Source organism: Scyliorhinus torazame, chromosome 6 (assembly GCF_047496885.1).
Source record: "Scyliorhinus torazame isolate Kashiwa2021f chromosome 6, sScyTor2.1, whole genome shotgun sequence".
Classification (NCBI taxonomy): domain Eukaryota; kingdom Metazoa; phylum Chordata; class Chondrichthyes; order Carcharhiniformes; family Scyliorhinidae; genus Scyliorhinus; species Scyliorhinus torazame.
The window spans coordinates 267722982-267743971 of record NC_092712.1 but is presented as its reverse complement, the minus strand read 5'-3'; the positions used below and the strand labels follow the sequence as shown (position 1 = coordinate 267743971).

At 46.9% G+C, this 20990-nt stretch overlaps 1 protein-coding gene across 8 annotated transcripts in view; it reads left to right on the top strand.

Annotated features, from left to right (window-relative positions):
- kif13a (kinesin family member 13A) overlaps nt 1-20990 on the top strand; it is a 408670-nt gene that overhangs the window by 367647 nt on the left and 20033 nt on the right. For all 8 annotated transcript variants that reach the window (XM_072509684.1, XM_072509681.1, XM_072509683.1 and 5 more), the window contains 4 exons: nt 3584-3661; nt 13987-14037; nt 15679-15790; nt 16352-16503. In XM_072509684.1, the coding sequence (XP_072365785.1) occupies nt 3584-3661; nt 13987-14037; nt 15679-15790; nt 16352-16503 (393 nt within the window). The remainder of the gene's footprint in view (nt 1-3583; nt 3662-13986; nt 14038-15678; nt 15791-16351; nt 16504-20990) is intronic.

Genomic DNA, 20990 nt, shown 5'->3' with positions numbered 1-20990 from the left:
CATCCAGACGGGTTTCGGGCAGTCCCATCAATTATGGAAATGCAGTCACAGAGCCAGGGACTGCATGAGGCGATGTTGGCGAGCAGGTGCGGTTCGAGGAGTCCATCTGCGTGCAGCAGCAGGCGGTGGTGCCAACTATGCGTGTCACCCAAGCCAGCACCGCACGGGTGGCGTCTGCAGTGGAGGCCTTGGGGCGATGGTGTTGGGTATGGATCAGCATGTCCAAGGCCTGGGGCTTTCTGTGCAGGTGCTGGCCATGCCCCAGGACAGAATTGCTGACTCACAGGCAACCATGTGCCAGAGCCACTTGGACATTGCTGCGGCGCACCTCAGCATGGCTGGGAACATCGGCGGCATTGCCCAGGCGGTGGCCAACGTGGCGCAGACACAGAGGGAGGTGGCCCAGCCCCAGAGGGAGATGGCGCAGTCACTGGCTGATGTGACACAAACCCAGAAGTGGTGGCACAGTCAACGGGTGATGTGGTGCAGTCCCAGGTGGAGATGGTCCACTCCCTGTGCTCCATGGCCACGAGCCTGCAGATCCTGGTCGAAAGCAGAGTGGGCCTCCAGGACTGACAGCGCCAGGTGGCGGGAGGAGCATCAGGGTTAGTTCCACTCACAACCCTGTCCCATGGAGTAGCCCGGGGGCCATCGGGCACCCCGAGGGAGGTGGAGTTGATGGGACCCATGCCAGTGACTCCCCATAAGATGCCCACCAACAGAGACCCAGGTCGCAGGGCAGGAATCACAGTCGGCTGCCTCCACTCCTGTTGTACCATCTGGGGACCCACCTAGATATAGCGTTAGGGCCTGTAAGGCCAGATGGTTAGACACCAGTTAAGGTGACATGGGTGCCGGGCACAGTTTAATTATAGGGTCTAAGGCACAAATCTGTATATAGGTTGTCACATTAAACACCTGCTACACTGTTACAACCTGCCTCGGTGCCCTGTCAGCTGTGTGTGAGGAGTGGGCTGGTTTGGACTGGCCAGGGAGGGGGTGCAGGGAGGGAATGGGCAGATGTTGTGGGTGGCCCGTGCTCCTCCCCCCGATCGGACCATGTGATGGAATGACCAGCTTGTATGCAGGGATCTCCCAGGTGGAAAGTGCTACCGTGGGCAGGAGTCAGACGTTGTCAAATGATGCACCAGAGCTCATCTCAGGGTGGGTTTCCATCATCCTCCATCCCATGGACCATACCCGCCGTTACTGTCAACCCAGGACCGACACCCCCATAGTGTGGCAGTGGCAGGTATGTATCACGGAGGGAGTTCCAGGCGGATGGGGTGGCCGGGGGGAGGGTCCGTGCCCTTGGCAGTCCCACCCTAGTTGGTGGCGATTTGAGCGTCCCATGCGCATTGGGCCTGACGCACACATCGTGCGGCCTCCCGGGCTTCATGTCCTGCCCATCCTTCTCGTCGGACGAGGCTTGGCATTCCTCCTCCTCCTCCTCCAGCACGTCACCACTCTGATGCATGATGTTGTGGAGGACGTAGCAGGCCGCCACGATGTGGGTGACCTTCTCGGCGTCATACTGGAGGGCCACCTCAGGGCGGTCCAGGCATCTCAACCGCACATTCAGCAGGCCGAAGCACCGCACGGTCACACTCCTGGTTGCTGTAAGGGCGTCGTTGTAGCGGTTTTCAGAATTGGTCTGTGGCCTCCGAACAGGTGCCATCAGTCACGTCTACAGCGCATAACCCGTGTCAACTTGGAGCCAGATTTTGGGGGGGGGGGGGACTCTCGGTCATGTCAAGAATCGTTGAGTGTGCCAGGATTAAGGCGTTGAGCGCAGAGGTGTGTGATGTGCAACTCCACACTCATCGATGCCTGCTGTCCGGGCATCCTGGTGGGCTCAGTCCACATTGAAGTGGATGTATTGAACCGCCTAGGCAGACAGGGCCTTTGTGACGGCGCAGATGCACCTGTGCTCCAAGGCCTGTGAGATCCCAAACAGGTCCCCACTCGGCACCTGGAAGGATCACGTGGCGTAAATGTTCAATAAGAATCTGGAATTAAAAGTCCAAAAAGGTGACCATGAAACTATTGTTGATTGTCATAAAAATCCATCTGGTTCACTAATATCCTTTTAGGGAAGGAAATCTGTTGCCCTTTCCTGTTCTGGCCTACCTGTGACTCCAGATCCACAGCAATGTGGTTGGCTCTTAACTGCCCTCGGGGATGGGCAATAATTGCTGGCCCAGCCGGCAATGCCCACATCCCATGAACAAATTTTTAAAAACCTTGTGGGATGGCCATTTGCGAGTGCGGCTCTCCGGTTAAAAACTCTGGTTCCTTTTGTTACTTGGCCTGCAAAATGTGGAGTGTGATTTATTCCAGAAGTATTGATAGTGATTCAGTGTATTGCCTCCTGGGGTTGGGAAGAACGCACACTCCCCTGTTTTGTCACTGTATCATTGTGAAAAGTGGCCTCACCAGTCAAGGTTTCAATCACTCTGCGCCCCATAATGCTGTGCATTGATGGAGCATTACACACTGTAAACATAATCCGATTCTGAACTCCTCTGCCTTCTGCCTTGTGTAAACTAGAAACATAAACAATAGCGCAATCCAATGGCCACGCTGTGCCCGAAAAGCTGCTCGGCGCAGCGTGGCTGATAAAATCCGGTCGACCACACCCCTGGGATCTACCTGCCGCGCAACACCTCGCGAGATCGTGTTAGATCTCGCAAGACGTTGCGATGTGGGCAGGATCACTTTTTTCAAATCTGCATATTAAAACAAGACAGCTAGCCTCACTCTAATATGCAGTTTCCCGAGGCTTTGGGATCTATCCCCTTTGCCTCAAAGACCTTGGGAGACCAGTTCAGAATTGTTCTCCACTAAAGAGGAATGGTACTCATGGGGTCCGCCAGGGATTAGAGGCCCCCAAGTGCATGCCATTTGGGCAGAGTGGTAACCTGGGACTGCTGCTGCCACCCAGGCGTCCTGACAGTGCCCAGCTGGCAACCTGCCAGTGCCAGCCTGGTACTGCCAAGGCGCCCACATGACACTGCCAGGTTGCCACTGCCCAGGTGCCAAGCTGACATTTATTTGCACGACGGCGATCAGGCCGGGTTGCCCTGCATGGGTGTTTTGGGCAGGGAGGTCTGGGGACCTTCCCATCGCGAGTTGGGGATTGAGGGCCGCTTCAGTGGCTCCAGAGATCGGCACACCATTTAAAAATGGCGTCCCGATCTCTCGCTAGTTTCAGTGAGCAGAGCTCCTCAGAGCACAGAAAGGGGCTATGTGTGCCCTCAGCTGCACGTTCCCCGCTGAGGCCCCCTATCTAACTCGGGTGCCATTTTATAGTGTCTTTCTCAGCGCTGTGAGCGTCAGGTAACACAAGGCTGAATACGCTCACTATGGGACTTTGTGCCCATTTAGTTAAATCCCATCCATTATTAATCCAAAGTAGCTTTATGCACTCGAAGCATGTTCTGCATTCTTTCCATGAGTATCCGTTATTGTACTGCAGCTACTTTGTGGTTTATTGATTACATTCAAACCAATGTTCATGGGCATGTCAGAAAAATTCTTCATTAGATATATGTTTATCTGCGCTTTTGTCTTCCTGTCTTAGGCAGTCACAGTAAAAGAAGCACTTTCATCAAAAGGAAAGCACATGAAGAGGAGCGTCAGCACGCCTAATGTTCACCACGTACGTATCGCAACAAACAGCAGAGATCAGCTGCAGTCTGAATTGACACAATGCATTCAAGAAAGGGCACTTGCATGGCTGATTGTGTGGTTAACACAGCAGCGTGTTGTCTACTCCCAGATTGTAGCAGGGTCCCAGCTATTTAAATTATGTTTTGGTTAGTGGAGCACTTTGCAAGAAGGTATTTTTTTTAAGCTGTAGCTGGGGAACAGGTGTATGCAGAAAGACAGCAACAGTTAGCTACAGTACCAAGTTTTTATGTAATAAATGAGCAACACTTGTTTTAAAGATTTCTCAGTATTTTATTTGATTTTTGCTATTGGAAAAATCATTTGGCATTCATTTGTGGTCCAGAATATTTTGATGTCAAATATTTTTTAAATGTTTCCTTGGACTGATACCGTGCTAACTAAAAAGCCTTCATATCTGGCACAAGATGCAACCAAATTTTGGACAATGGTTTGTTTTGATGCTCTGGGTGGCACAGTGGTTAGCACTGCTGTCTCACAGCATCAGGAATCCAGGTTCCGTTCCAGTCTTGGGTGACTGTGTGGAGATGGCAATTTCTCCCAGTGTCTGTGTGGATTTCCTTTGGGTGCTCCGGTTTCCTCCCACAGTCCAAACGTGCAGTTTAGGTGGATTCGCCAAGCTATATTGCCCCTTAGTGCCAATGATATACCGGTTTGGTGGGGTTATGGGAATAGGGCGGGGGAGTGGGCCTAGGTGCGGTGCTCATTCAGAGGGTCGGTGCAGACCCGATGGGCCAAAAGGCCTCCTGCTGCACTGTCGGAATTCTATGTTCTGTATTAAATAGACGCTTGCAGGCATGGTTTGAGTTTGTAAATTAAACGGTGGCTTCTTACTGGTAAACCTAACTGCATGCATATTTCAAAGTGTTCAGAGCTGTTTAATGATCAGTCAGTTCTTTTTGTAGGAATTGAAAATGAGGTTTTTATTTTTTTTTAAAGCTATAGTTGTTAGGCTGTCCGGTATCTTCTGTTGTCCCTTCCTCTCTACTGAGCTGAGAGCAGAGATTAGGAAAAGTTACATTGGAATATGAACAAAGGTGATCACTGCTGTCACCTCTTAAATTAGAAACTTATGGCAAATAAATTTGAAGCTCACATTTTAAAAATGACATTACATTGTATTCCTGATGCAGAAATAGGGATTGAATTAATTAAAGAAAACTGCCTTTTTGCTGTGATCTGAAATGAAAGAACTAATTTCAAAAAGGGGCAACCAAACAGTTGGATCTTCAAGGAATAATCTGATTGAAGGTTACAGAATAAGAGCAGCAGTGAACAATATATAATTTGCATTTGTGCATGTCCATCCATGCATTTTCAACAAACTCAAAACTTCAGAATTGAATAAGTTTTCGATCTGTGTTGCCAAAGGCTTTGCCTCAAGGGTTAAATCCCCTGAATTATTACCCAAGCCATGTGCAAATAGAGCTAAGTATGTTGCGGCAGTGCACGTGTAGCTGAAGATTTGGGGACAGGAAGGAACTGTACCATTGGAGCGGGTTCCATCTCTACCACACTGGAATCAGGATCCTGGAAGAAAGGATAAATAGGGTGGACAGAAGGACTTGTAAATGGGCAGACATGTTCAGCTGGAAAAGGTAGTACAAATAATAGTTCAACTAAAAATGAAAGAGAGTAGAGTAAAAGTCAGAAATTATGCTGTAGGTAAAATAAAGATAAAACCAAAAGACATAAAGGAATTTAAACCAGGAGAGAGAAATAAGAAATGCGAGAGTAAAATATTAGAGCTGAAGGGCAGCTTAAGGTGCCTGGCCTCGGGATGGCGTGGTGGCGCAGTGGTTAGCACTGCTGCCTCACAACGCTGAGGATCTGGGTTCGATTCCAGCCCTGGGTCACCGCCCATGTGGAGTTTGCACCTTCTCCCCGTGTTTGCGTGGGTCTCACCCCCACAACCCAAAGATGTACAGGTAGGTGGATTGGCCATGCTAAATTGCCCCTTAATTGGAAAAAAAAGAATTGGGTACTCTAAATTTATTTTAAGAAGGTGTCTGGCCTGAATAAATGTTCTCTAGACAAAGGCACCGAGTATGTGGAGCAAATTGAATTCATTGCAGGAGTACATTCAACTTGAAGGGGACCACAAAGTAGCCGCCACTGAGACACAGCTGCAAGCCAGTCAGGAATTAAATATACCAGATTAAAAGGTCTACAGAAAAATAGGAAAAGTTGTAAAGGGGGAAGAGGAACCTTAGTTGTTACAGATAAAATTACTTCCAGGATAAGAGAGGACTATAATGAGAGGTAAGCAGATGGTGGAGATTTTATGCGTAAAATTAAGAAATAGAAAATAATTCCAGGCTGCACCTGGAATTGTGTATAGGCCTTCCTGGTAGCAACTCAAGTGGTGGATTGCATAAATGCGGAGATTAAAGATGAACATGCAGGCAAGGCAGAGTGGTTTTAATGAGGAATTCTAACTTTGAGATAACCAAACGAGTGCATGTCAGAAAAGAAGTGAATTTCACGAGTAAACAAGAACAAATAAAATTACAGCACAGGAAACAGGCCCTTCGGCCCTCCCATTTGAAGGAAGTGGGTGAGAACTTTGCAGTTGCCCAAGCTGTAATCTTTTAAAAGTTCTCTCATTTTGGGAATGGTTCCTTTAGATTGGAAGATTGCACATCAGTTGCCTATTTAAGAGTGGTGACCGAGGAAAGCCAGGGAATTATAAACCGATTGGCCGAATACCTGTTGTCAGGAATTTACTAGTCTATAAGTAAGGGTAAGGTGACTGAATGCCTGATCAGAAAGGGCAAGCATGGATTTTTAAAGGGTTGCCCATGCATGACAAACCTGATTACATTTTTTGAAGAAATGACTAAAGCAGTGGACCACAGAATGTCTTTATGGATATTATTTTTATGGGCTTACAGAAGGCATTTGATAAAGTTCCTCATAAGAAACTGCAAGATAAAGTTGGAGCCCATAGAATTGAAAGCAAATTATTGATCTAGTTTGGAAATTAGCTCACCCAGGAGACAGGATAATGGGCAGTTACTCTAATTGGTAGGACATGACTTGTAGTCACCCTCAAGGATTTGTATTGGGGCCTCAACTATTCAATGTATTTGTCAATGACTCATCGAAATTTAACAATGACATGAAGAGAAACAGTATGATAAACTGTGCAGACAGAAGTGTAAAATTACAAAGATATTAAGTGAATGGCAGAACTGTAGCCAATGGATTGCAATGTTGGAAAATTTAAAACATCTTCTTTGGACCTAAAAACGATAGAAAAGAGGATTTTCTCATTGGAGAAAAGCAAGAAACGGGAGCGGTCAAAAGAGGCTTGTCATTCTAGGTGCATAACGTTTAAAATATCTTAAATAGGTACAAAACGTAATCAGAGGTGGGTGGAATGTTAGCCTTTATATTTAGACAACCAGAATACAAGGGGATAGAGGTCATGCTTCAGCTATATAAAGTCTTGGTTAGACCATTTCTGGAGTATAGTGATTATTTCTGGACACCACACCTTGGAAAGGATATATTAGCCTTGAAGGGATTGCAGCATAGGGTTCATTAGAATAATACCTGACCTCCAAGATACAAATTAGGAGAGACTATACAAACCAGGCTTGTATTTCTAGGAATTTAGAAGATTAAGTGGTGATTTGATTGAAATTGTCAAGATATTAAGGGGAATCAAGAGGTCAGTTAAAGAGAAACTATATCTGCTGGTCGGTGAGACAAGAATTAGGGAGCATGGTCTAAAAATAGAGCCTGACCTATCAAGGGTGAAATTAGGAAACACCACCTCACATAGTGTGGTAGAAGTTTGGAATGTTCTTCCACAAATGCAAATGATATTAGATCAATTGTAATTTGGAAAATGAGATTGATAGTTTTTTGTCATCCAGAGGTATTGAGGGATATGAAACAAAGGTGGGCATATTAAGTTAGGTCACAGATCAGCCTTAATCTCAGTGAATGGCCAAACAGATTTGAGGGGTTAAATGGTCTCCTTCTGTTCCTATGTGAGGAAACCGTTGGGCAATATTTTAGCAATAAGTAATGTAAAATCTGAGATCAGCATTTTAAATATTATACATTTGGACTGTGTGTAATAACAAGTGGTGAAAGCTTTCAGACTTTAGTGCTTTTATTATCCATTGACCTAACTTGCACAAAAGAACAGTGGTTCAAGAAATGGAAAACAAAACCAACTCCTAAAAAAATGATTGGTCTTTATCCCGAGTGTTTAACTTAGAAAAACACAGGGCAGGATGGTGGCGCAGTGAGTAGCATTGCAGTCTCACAGAGCTGAGGTCCCAGGTTCGAACCCGGCTCTGGGTCATTGTCTGTGTGGAGTTTGCACATTCTCCCCGTGTTTGCGTGGGTTTCGCCCCCACAACCCAAAGATGTGCAGGGTAGGTGAATTGGTTAGGCTAAATTGCCCCTTAATTGGAAAAATGAATTGGGTCCTCTAAATTTAAAAAAAAACTTAGAAAAACACGCTGTCTTCCAAATAGTTTAGTATTGTCCATAAATATGGAAGTATATATCTAACACTCTAATGGGTCGTGCATTTTTGGCTAAGTGACAGAAGTTATGAATCGGAATGCAGATTCTGTTCCCTGTTTAGAACAAGGTAGGATAGAGCAGGACAAAATTAAACCTACCTAATTGACTTTTAATGAAACCAGCCGTCGTGTGTTTTGCTAAATGTTTGCAATTGCTTAATGCAGCAGAAGCCAGTTAACATAGCATGGAAACCCCCCCAAAAAAGCAGATATCCAAAGTCATACAGTTGACTGCTGTTGCTCATATCTATTCCTTAGAAAAAGAAGCTTGCTGAACCGATGGATGCAAGCAGTCACTTAACTGAAGTCCACTGGAGGCCACCAATAACGGACAATCATTCCATTGCTACTGTCCATTCCAGCCAAGTGCCCAGATGTCAACCTGAATCATTACCATTGGCGGTGCATCATTCCACGACTACATCCGACCAATTAGTGAGGGTACCTGAGTTCACTGGAAGTCTAGACTGTAGGATTGATGTGGAAGACTGGATAAAGGATATGCAGCAGTTACTGGCTGTTCATGAAATCCCTGCTGCACTCCAATTTGAACTAGTAGTGCATCGCCTTAAGGGAAGAGCAAAAATGCTCGTCCTTAATTTGCCACTAAAAGATCAGACTGCCGCGAGAGCCTTTGAGCAACTCAGAGCAGAATACGGGAGCTCTAGACTCTCACTGGATCCTGAAATTGGTTTCTTTCAAAACTTTCAGCAGACAAATTATGTCAAACCCAGTTACGCAGTGGGGGCAGTGATCAGAACTTTTAAAGCAAGAGCAAGTAAACGGAGTTCTTCTACGCACAAGAATTTCCAAATTCAACCACAATTCTTGAATGTTGTACTCGACCAGGATATTCATCAGAAACCTCCATCTATAAAGCCAAAGTTGGTAACGTTTGGAGGGGAGCAAACTAAGCTAAAACAGCTGCCGTGTGAAAATAAGGCACCCTTTAGACAATCCAGAAAGCCAGTCAAAGTTCACGATCATGCACAGGCTGTGTCCATGCAGAGTGGTCAAGAAAGCTTTGGAGATCCATCGCAGTTTGTTGGTCCTGCTCAAGACCCTGCACTGCTTGAGCTCACTACCTTAGTGAAGCAACTTGCTTTGCATCAGAAGGATCAAATGGAGAGACTACAGAAAATGGAGAGATTACAGTTTATGATGACTCCTGGAGCCAATGCAACACCATCCACTGTATCTAATTCTTGCAGAAGTAATGCCAACTTCAAAGAAAGAGTAGATAGCAAAAATACAAGATCACCGAACAGTGAAGGGTTCTGTATATGTCACCTTTGTGGACATGAAGGGCATACGTTTAAAACGTGCAGGTCAAAAAGACAAACTTTTAAAACAGATAAACCAGAAGCATTGTTTTCCAGTTTCCAGCATTTAGACAAATAAAACTCATAACCCAGGGGGCAAGTTACATCCGTAACGGTTCAAGAAGAGAAAAACCTGATACAAAGAAAATGAAGAAAATACTTGTACATAGAAAATATTTCAAACTAATAGCTAACCGCCTTATTTCCTTGGAAGTTTCAATATTTAGCCAGCTCCAGTAATGAAGAACTTAGGTTATCGGCTCTGCTTTTTAAAAATCATTGCCTGTTTGCAGTGAATAGTTTGTGGAAATAGCTGGAACAAGTAGACCCCTGGTTAATGTAGGAGGTCCAGATGTAATTAACCCCGATGAATTACTGTTTGAATTAATTTTTTAATCATATTGGTGGCTTCATGTGACTCCGTACAGAAAGGCCAGAAGAGTTTAGCCTGGGCTGATGTCAAAAGAATAAGCACCAGTTTTAAGAAAAATGCTCCTTGAAAATATTGACAGCAAGTTTTAAACCTGATATAAAGGAACGTGCAATAAAGTTTGGCCTTACCAATGACACCTACATCCCTTAAACTAATACAAAAATACATAATTTACCTTCAATATAAAGTAGAATCAAGTTGGAGATCAACAAAAAATACCAGCATGAAAACACTAATTAGAATTAGCAATCTAAACAACGAATGCCTTGACTATGAGATGAAGCCCAAGTTTTCTGCTGTTTGAAGTGCTGAGCAATTTAGTCCAGAACTGGAGTTGATCTACAGCAGACGAAAGCCTTGGTGTTGGCTAAATACGGATTAGTTCAATTCATTGTTCAATCAGCAATCTACTTGCAATTATACAGCCATGCATTTTTTAGAATTAACAAATAATAAGTTTGTGAATTTGGAAAATTAATGGGACAACCATCAAGTTGCCAAACATAATTTATTTTGCCAAAAGTGGTGTAATTTTGTGTGGCTTTAATCCTCTTTTGGAACCTTGCTGGATGGAATTGTACAATAATTCTGTAGTGTTGCTATGTCCTGCTCCTGTGATCACATCCATTATGCATCCACAATGTTAAAGATGTCTTGCAAGATTATATGAATAGTCTCAAAAATCCACCGTCTAACTAGAAGCCTAATGAAAGATGTCTGACCGACAGAAAGTGACATTCTTTTGAAACTGTTGCTGTTTACCAACTGCACAAAGAAGCTTGCATCTCCCCGAGATAGAAATAAACTCTGAGAACCCTCGTCAAAAGTTCAACATCATTGCAATAATTTGAGAACTATGTCAAACCAGAAAAGTGAGAAGACCATGCAATCACCATGGCACATTTGTCATTCAACGTCACAATGGAATTGCAGCTCTGTTCAGAGTTCAGGACCTATTCCGGGTTCTTTATGAACTAGCTTGGCCACCAAGCTGTAAAACGTGAACGGAACAGGATTGCAGAAGTTAACATCTGATTTTGGTGAGATGGGTGGAAGTAAAATTGAATGAAATCCAGTTAATTTAATTTTGGATAGCTGGTTTGTGTTAATCTGTGAACGGAAATGGCATTCTGCAAACTGGAGCTACTGTTCAGTTTGTGTCTGGAGGTACTTACTAATCTTAGTCACTTTCTGATTGAGTATGATGATCTAAAACAAGAGCTTTCTCAGGTACCTATGTTGACTGATTGGAGTTCTACACACAACTGGCTAATTCCACAATAACTCTACCACTGAAGAAAAACATTTGATATTATAATCCTTGTTCTGAAGTGAGATGCTATCCAGCATTTCCAGATAACCCAGTTGGCAATACAAGGATGGTGATGGCCCATAAGTGTGCTGACTGCGGGGAACGGTATTGACAATAACCAATATGTGGGCAAGGTGGTAACCAGCTCCATCCTCCAACCAAGAGCTCCTCCCAAGCACAAGGGGCTGAAAACATTAATTGTGACACAGATTGATTAATCGTCAGGAGAAATGAATGACAGATTGTACCTATACGTATGTACAGGAAGCTCCGTTGAAATCATCCTAATTATCTTTGTAACAACTTAAACTAAGCAGAATGTTTCAAAGTCACCTGGTAGGGAAATGGTCTTCATCTCAAACCCATTTTCTCCTCTCCCTAACGAAAATCCCTTCAATGACCTAGCTTCTGTTGAACACTTTCAAACCATTGATGAAAGCTCTTACTGAAGAAACTGAAAGCAGAGGTCAGCTGGATGTAAGGCAAAGATTGGCTTTGCAGACCTTGGTCTGGAGATGTTGCTGTGAAAGGTATGAAAAATGGTACCTGACATCAGCATGAATGCATGCATGTATTTTGCAGTAGACAGAAGTTAGCAGCAGACAGGCAGAAGGTTGAATATATCTAATGACCAGAGCTATTGCCTTTAATTTCTTACACTAATGTGGCTTCTGTATTGCTTTCTTGACTTGGTGGCTATTTGTGATAGATCTATTCCTTTTTCAGTCACTGTACTGAATAATGACCTGGGCAACATAAATTGTGGCCATTTTAGAAAATGTCTAGGCAGTGAGGGAGTCATGGCAGTAGTAGAAAAGGGTGTTCTGTTCCCATGCTCTATAGTTTTCCCTAATGTTTGCTGTTGCACCATGTGTATATCTGCAGTTCTGTTTCACTGCCCATTTTGTATGATTTGTTTCAGCAGAAGGAAATGGCATACGCTATCCATTTGTTATACATAGTTCCTTACAGAAATTAATATGGGGCTGCATTCTCCTTTTGAAAGAGTATGTTCGCCCACCAGAGATGAATCGCCTCTGATTTAGGCTCGCACTGGGAGCGGGAATCAGAGGCGATTCACTATTCCTTGCCAATTTATGCATGGCGGGGATTGGAAGAGTTTCCCTCGCAAATCCCGGTCTCGGTCCACGATTTTGAGTGGGCAGCCCTATAATGAGGTTTGGCAGCTGTCCCCCATCTCTTTTCTCCCCCCCCCCCCCATGCAACGCACTTACACCCCCACCAACCACCACGGGATTTGCTATGTCAGTCCCCCCAACTCCCTACAGTACAAAGGTGACCCAACCCCCATAAGAGAGACCCCTGCCCCATAAGAGAGACCTGCAGAGAAAAAGAGGAAGTAAGAACACTTAACTGCTTTTGATCTGGTCCAAGAGCTGCCAATCAGGGCTAGATGTTTATAAACATTGCTGTTAGTTTCACAGCTGGGTACTTGAGATCCATTCAAGCATGAAGGGAAATTAAATTAAACAATCCAGACAGCTGGCTGTGTACAAGCTGTCAGTCACAGCCTAGTAAAACGCATTTCTCATTGATGTGAATGAAAGCCTTGCAGATCAAAGATCTGAGGGGGTTTTAAACCCAGCAGCTGTGGTTTTTGCTTTTTAGGAATTTACAGGTGCTGCTTTCTCTGCCAGCAGATGTAGGGCACAGGTGAGTTTTAAAATAGTGATTTTTTTTTTCCCCCACTGTCTCTGTCTGGACTGCTCTCTAGCTTCCAGGCAGAGGTCTCTGTAAAGGGGGAGTCTTTGGTGGGTGGGGGGGGGGCTCTCTTATGGGGGTTCTCCGGTAGGATGGGGTGGACAGGATTTGCATTGTGGAGGGAGGCCCTTCATGAGTTACCCCCTTAGCCCACCACGAGGCCCATCATGCCAGGTCCATGCTGGGAAATATCTGCACCAATTCTCGCCCACGTGAATCCGGGACCAGCGAAGCAGACTAGGAGAATCCGGTGCCGAGTCCATTAATAGGTTGCAAATGGGTCAAAATGACCCATTTGCATCCTCCTGCTGGCGTGGGGGCGTGAACCCTGATACCACTGCTAGCGGGGGACTGGAGCATCGGAACGGTGGAACCTGATTTTTTGACGACGCTGGATTTTCTGCCACATCGGGAATCTGCTACTGGCGGCAGAGAACCAAGCCCATTGTATTATTTTGGTGTAACATGTTCAGTTGGGGCCTGTGTAACTGTGGAATGCAGATACATGACTGATGTGCTGAGATGAGATGTGCCCTATTGGAAACTATAAATTGTTCTCTGAAGCATTTCAGAATGTTATCTTGGAAGATACTTCTGTGCTCATTTATTTAAAGGCTTATGTAAAAAGCAAAATATGGTTTTATCATGCTTGTTTTTATTTATACTGCTTAAATATTTCAAGGAACATGTAATGTACTCTCCACTTCTTTTAGATGCTTATAATTGCTTATGGGAATTGTACTAATTTTATTACAGATCACACCCTTAACTGTGTTTGCTATAATAAATGTTGAAAAGTAATAGAAAATAATATGCCAGAAATTGACAACCATGCTCTAAGTTTGCTGTTCAGGTTTCACAATCTTCACTCAAAGCAGGAAAGCAAGGCATTATGTGGCAAATAGCAATTATTAGAAAATCTCTTATCTACCTGTGTCGTTATATTTTTGCCTTCTACAGGTCTCCAGTAGTCGATCGGATATCTCTGGATATGAAGAGGATGAGTACAGGGTATGTTACCAATGAATTGTTAAACACTGCATAAATGTAATAGGTGCATCCTCATGCTGACAGGGAATCACAAGTAAGAGCCTGAAATCGATGATTTTACTGGCAGAGGTATTTATTTGCCCAGAGAATAATCCCTAACAATATCTTACAAGTACCTTGTACATTTTGATTTTTCTATTTCCATTTAAAATGAATGGAAAATCAGGTGCTGTATAGATCTGTAATTTTCCAACCCTTCCAAGTGCTGCCTCGCATTAGGAATATTGGATCAGGGACTCAGCCCTGAGATCACTAACGCAATCCAACTTTCGAACAAGTGCAGAATACTTTGTATATGCTTAAAAACCAGCACTATTAACAGCTGGTGCCAGCAATTCAACTTCCTTCCCCAGCTCCCCTTTGACTAAACACATTCAGGATTTGATGCCCAGAAGCACTTGCTGATATGAAGCAACGATTATGTGGAATGACCTCCCAGTTAGTGAAGACAAAAACTCTGAAAGCATTTAAGAAGTAGCAATTTGGACAGGTGGTTTGTACAGAACAATGAGCTCAACAGCCTCTCTTTTCGATCACTGGCATTCAAATCTATCTGGTCACGTCAGAATACAGACCAGGGACTAGCTCACAACAAGAATGTAGCATGCACATCCTGTGGTGGTGATGGCAGAGGCCATGTTTTGAACCTTGGGGTTGATATTTTTTTTTTTTTACATGCACCATTTAGGTCACAGGCAGGTATTAAGACTTGTAAATGCACAAAACACTCAGCTACAAATCATGCACTCAACAACATTATTGATGAAATAACACAGAAATTGCTGGAAGTACCCAGGTCTGGCAGCATCAATGGAGAGAAAAACGAGAGCTTTAACATTTCAGATCGATGTACCTCTCATGGCAACAGTTCTGATGAAAGGTCATCAACTATGGGCAGCCCAATTCATGCTGAAACAGGGAGTAGCAGCCTAAAAAGACAACGGCACACCATGCAGCTGGGCGTCCATTTCCCACGTCTCACCTTTTCGTGATGGTAGGGGCAAGCATGGGCCTCCAAAATGTGCTGCCGCTCCTAAGAGCCAATTTTGTTGAGGGCCTGTTAAAAGTCCATCTCTGCAAATGTTTTGAATCTCCTAGGGGCTCTGCCTTGGAACAGCTGAAGGCAGGTGAGGACCAAGTCAGGGAGCGTCATTGAGGCCAGAAAAGTATGGAAAAGTTCTTGCTTTTCATGGCTGTGAAAGGGCTTGCCCATTTGAAGTTGAAGTTTCAGCAGCCTGTCTCCGGCCAGGGAAGGAGTCAGCATTCAGGGGGTGGTCATCCTCCTGTCATTGCACGGGTATCAGAGCAGTGGGCATGGCTAAACACCATCTGAGCACCATGAAGGCTTGAGCTACGCCCTCGTTTTTGCATCAAAAAGACTCATTTCTTGTATTGACTCCATCCTGAGAATTATGTGAGGTTTGCACATCCTAAACACTGCATTGATTTATCTTCTCACCCCAGACTGTAGTTTAACTCTCTTTCTGAAAATTTGAATGGTTTCAATTTTCTAGCCGCTCCGGTGGTACAGCCAAAAATAATTGATTCATTGTTTTTGCAAATGCAGCAAACCATTTTATTTATTTTTCCTGATGCGGCTAGGGTCGTTCGGAAAGTCATCATGATATTTCTGACTGCTCGTTCAACTCTCAGGAATATTCCTGGTACGGTACCCTACCTAAAGATTCACCACGCAGGGTGAAGGACAGTGGAGGTAATTATATAGTTATCAAGAAAATTCAATCAAGTAACTAAGCTTTTCATGAAAGTACAGAAATCTGAAATACTTAATAGAACAATAAGATCATGTTCAAGTTTTAATATTTAGTACATGTTAAAATTAAATTTTTGTTTTAAATGTTCATCTTGCCAGGCTTCCTGAAATACTTAAGATCTGTCTTTTAAATGTTTTACATTTTTTTTGCTCTCATTTCCTCCCTCTCGCTCACTCTTATCACCCTTCTGCCAAACGTTTGAGGAAACCCGGAGTCTCAACTCTGCTACCCAGCCCTGCAGTAGTGAAGCTGTCTGACGTGGGTGGGGGGTGGGGGTGGGGGGCGTTGTGAAAGAGAGGAAAATCTTTTGACCCACTGCTGTGAAAACCCGATACACCAAAAAGCTACCAGTATTTAAATGTAACAGTTCGCATTTTTTTCTCAAAAGAAAATTATCCCTTTGTTGTTTCAGTTGACAGTTGCATGGAATATTTTTGTTTCAAATTCTATATTCTGATATTCCATGGAGGTTTTTTCCTTTTATTTTCTTTCACTCTTAGGTACGATGCCAGAGAGTCCTCACTCATTGATGAGCAGTCCACTTAAAGCCTTTTCTCCTCAGCCACCAAAATTTCTGAAGTCACTTATGCCTGTAAGAGAGGAACGAAAAGGCAAGCAACCTCTGGAAACCAAACCTCTCCTTGCACACGAGGTAAAACTTAAATCTTTATGTTACTTTGGAAAATCTAGCTTCCTCTTAATATGGTGGAGCCCAATTGTTGGATTTTTTTTTTTAAAAAAGAGCTCAAGTAATAAGCAATATAATTGACAGATGAGCTCAAGGCTTGATGGGTGAGCTCCTGAAACAAAAATAATTGCCCAATGCTAGTTGTTCTATAATAATGTTACTGTAATGAGCAACTTTATTTTCGTTTGAACAGTATTAATTTATTTCCATTGATTAGTAAGCCAAGTGAATAGAATTTACAATGGGTATGTGTCATTTTTTAAAAATTTAGTTCTGTCTCATTTTCTCCTCCTCTGCTTTTTTGAATGTTTTATTTTATAGTATTATTACACTTGAAGCTTTGATCACCATACAGGTGTCTGAATATGCTAGCTTAGAAACCCAAGTTTCAGAGGGCAGCGGGGGTGAGATTTGTCATTTGATAACTAGCTTCTAACAATTTATAAACCACTTTCCCCACTTTGTTACCCACCGCCTTCGTTGGTACTTTGCCCAAAATATTAACTTGCTAGAAGCAAGGGGAAAGGGTGAGGGGTGAAAATACCTATCTGTTCAGGATCCAATGCAGCAGAGGTGGGTTTACAATGCAACACGCTGGGGCCCTGTGCTGGTTGGTGCACAGAGCCTGATTACACTGCATTTGCTAATAGGCTCATTGAGCCTATCAGCGGGCAACGCAGACCGAAATCAGACTCTAATTGGTGAGTCTGAAAGAGCGGGTAAACACTGGTTCATATGAGTGGTTAACTTTGAGGTGTGCGCGAGAAACGGATTGATTAGGCGAGGAGGGAGAAGCTGCTGAGGTTTTACCGCTTTTGCGAAAAGTGAGCAGGTTTGTGACTCAAGCCAGGGCTGAGGGCAGGCCAGCAACAGCGAGGCACCAGAAGCCACCACGAGGTGCGGTCAGCCATCGAGTGAGCAGGCAAGATGAGTAGGCGACAGGACCAGGGCAGGCCAACAACCGCGAGGCAGCAAAAGCCACCACAAGGTGAGGTCAGCCGCCAAGCAGGCGAGGTGAGCAGTTTTGCGCCTCGACCAGGGTAGGCCAGCACCAATGAGGCACAATGAGCCAAAAACAAGCCACTACGAGATGAGGTCAGCCGCCTAGCAGGCGAGGCGAGCAGGTTTGCGACTTGACTCAAGGCAGGGTGAGGTGAGTGAGATTGTGAGACTGCGAGAGTGGGAGGGGTGGGGCGAGGACGGCATGCGGAGGGCAGGTCCAGAAATGTAGATGAGCCCAGGGCCCATGAACTGTAAATGCCCCTTGGCAAAGGAGAGTGTAAAACAATTCTAATAAACTCCACATTCTTCTTTGCTACCAAAAGGAAGGATCAAATGTTCCCATGACATTCCTCCATCCTCACATGGACAAGTGAGTTGTGTTGAAAGCTATCAGAACTTGTAGGGAAATTAGATGCCTCTCCTACTGATCTTGATCTTCCAGTGTTTCGCTCATTTTTGCTCAGTGATGCACACCTCTCAAATTCCTAACACCAAGTCAGTTTGCGTGATGGATGATGACTCTGCATTTCTTTAATCACATTGGGTTCACAACACAACTCCGTTGCCTTTAGAATCTTGAAGTAAAATTCTACCACCTTAGTGAATTTCGTCACACCTGGTAAGAGGCAATTAAGATACCCTGATGCCATTTTCCTGCATTCTTCAATTTAGTACCATGTATCCACAGTTGGTGGGATTCTCCGACCCCCCGCCGGATGGGAGAATCACCGCGCGAATCTCGCCACGCGAATCTCGCCCCGCCGCCCCGACACATCCGCTGTGGGGGTGGGGGGAGGTGGGGTGGCCCCACACATGGGGTGGGGGGAGGTGGGAGTGGCCCCACACATCTGCCGGGGGTGGGAGGAAGTGGGGGTGGCAGTGGAGGCGCGAAAGGCTGCGGGGGGCCACGGCCCGCCATGATGGCGGGGACACAGTCATCCACCCAGCCCGTCCGCCGTCGCGTCCCACGGGGCCCAGCCGTCCTGACGCGTACCCCTCTCTCACCCCCCCCCCCCCACACACCCACACACACACACACACACACCAGACCGGCGGCACCCATCAGCGGGTGGCTCCAGGGCGGCACGCGCAGCAGCCCCCCCCCCCTCCCCCCGTGAGGGCAGTGCCAGCAGACGGTGGCCCTGGCAGGGGGGACGACCGACAGGTACCAGGTCACGGGGGGGGGGGGGGGGGGGGCGCGTGCTGGCAACCGGGCCAGCCATGCTGCCCATGGCACCTGGTCGTGGGGGGGGGGGGGGGGGGGGGGGTTTTACCAATGATGAAACCCTGTCTACTCCCACCCCCTACAGATCGTACAATGTTCAGCCATCTTCCAGCGTTGTTGGCCGCCGTGGCGGGGGCTGCTGCCCTGCATGAGGCCCAGTGGGAGCTGGAGCACGGGCGTGAGAGGGAGGTGGCGGAGTCAGCAGTACAGCAGCGGGCTGCAGTGGGGCACGTGCAAGGCACCCAGGCTGCAGTGCCGCACGCCCGAGAGGCGCTGGAGGGGCACCACGCCGTGCGGGAGCCACTGCACGGGCATGCCGAGGGGGAGGTGGAGGAGGAGGAGGAGAGCATGCCACAGCCACGGAGGCATCCAATGCGACACTGTGTGTAACGGCCCGCATGTCCTTCAAGGACCTCCCGGACTGGGCGTGCAGGAGGAGACTCCGGTTGAGCTACCAGACCGTCGCCCGCATCTGCAATCTGATGGCACACCTGGCACCACGCGGAACCGGGGGTGGACATGCCATCCCAGTGGCCGTCAAGGTGACGGTCGCCCTCCACTTCTTCGCGATGGGGTTGTTCCAGTCATCGAATGGGGACTTGTCTGGCATCTCCCAACCATCGTTGCACAGGTGCATCCTGGCCATCACCGACACCGTGTACGACATCGCGGACCGGTACAATCAGTTCCCTGCGGACTGCGCCCACCAGAATGCCCGCGCAGTGTTGTTCGCCTCTGTTGCCCAGATGCCCATGGTGCAGGGGGCAATCGATGGAGTGCACATCGCCATGCGGCCCACCTCTGAGGAAAGGATCATCTGCCTAGCCAGGAAGGATACACATTCAATGAACGTGCAGGTTGCCTGCGACCACAGGATGACAATCCTGCACGTCTGCGCCAGGTACCCTGGCAGTGTACATGACTCCTTTATACTGGCCCAATCGTTCATCCCTGCCATGTTTGAGGGACCACCCCCCCTAGCTGCGGGGCTGGTTGCTGGGCGGCAGGGGTTACCCGTTGCAGTCGATACCTGATGACGCCGATACGGAGGCCACAGACCGACGCAGAGCAACGCTACAATGATGCCCATGCAGCGACCATGGGTGTGGTCAAGAGGTGTTTTGGGCTGCTCAAGATGCGCTTCAGATGCCTGGACCGCTCTGGAGGGGTCCTCCAGTACCTGTCGGAGAGGGTCGGCCGCATCGTCGTGGTCTGCTGCGTCCTGCACAACATAGCCCAGCAGAGGGGTGATGTGCTGGAGGAGGAGGAGGACGGTCAGGATGAGGGGAACTCCTCCCAGATGAGGGGGATGATGAGGGGGGAGCCAATGCATGGGGGATGGACGGGAACACGAGGCTGCCCGGAGCCGCTGGCTGAGCCAGGAGGCACGGGAGGCGCTGGTAGCTGCCCGTTTTGGCGACCAGGGTGGGTGGAGTAGTGATGGGTATGGGCACAGGGAGCGGGTTCGGCACCTCCCCAACGGGCGACCACCCTCCCCTTCCCCCACCCCACCACCACCACAACACCCTCACCTCCCCCACCACCACAACACTGCATGCACACCACCCCTCCATGACACATCCGCCTGCGGCACAACGGGATCGGGGCACGGTCGATGGTGCACGCGGGTCTGGGACAAGGCATGGAGGATGATGACAGCCTGCTCTGCGATGGGCTCCGAGCCATACATCGTTCGACAATGTCTGACTCATGGCCACATCATGACCCTCCACCTGGGTGGACTCTGTACGCAGCCCTGACACTGCATCTCATGGCCCTGTCGTATGGCCGGATGTGGGCTGGCGTGGGGGAACCGTGGAGAGGGGGGAACGGGGGGCCGCAGGTCTCATGCACCGGAGCCCAACCTTTATCACACACACTGGCACACAGTCTCCGCCCCACCCCCGCAAGTATCAGCCAGAGTACAGAGGCAGTTCGCATAGGTGTGGAATGTGTTTAATAACAGACGTCCTGTACATGTGCCCTAGCCCATCTAACTAATCTGTGCCCTGCACCCGTGTCAACTCACTCATCCGTGTCTACCTTTCTGACCTTACGGGCCCTATGACTACGTCTAGGTGTTCCCCGAGACGGTAGAGCAGAACTGGAGGTGGACTCCTGGAACATCGGCATCACCTGGCGCTGCCAGTCCTGGAGGCCCGCGCTGGTAATGACCAGGGTCTGGACGATCACGGCCATGGAGCTCAGGGAGTGCGCCATCCGT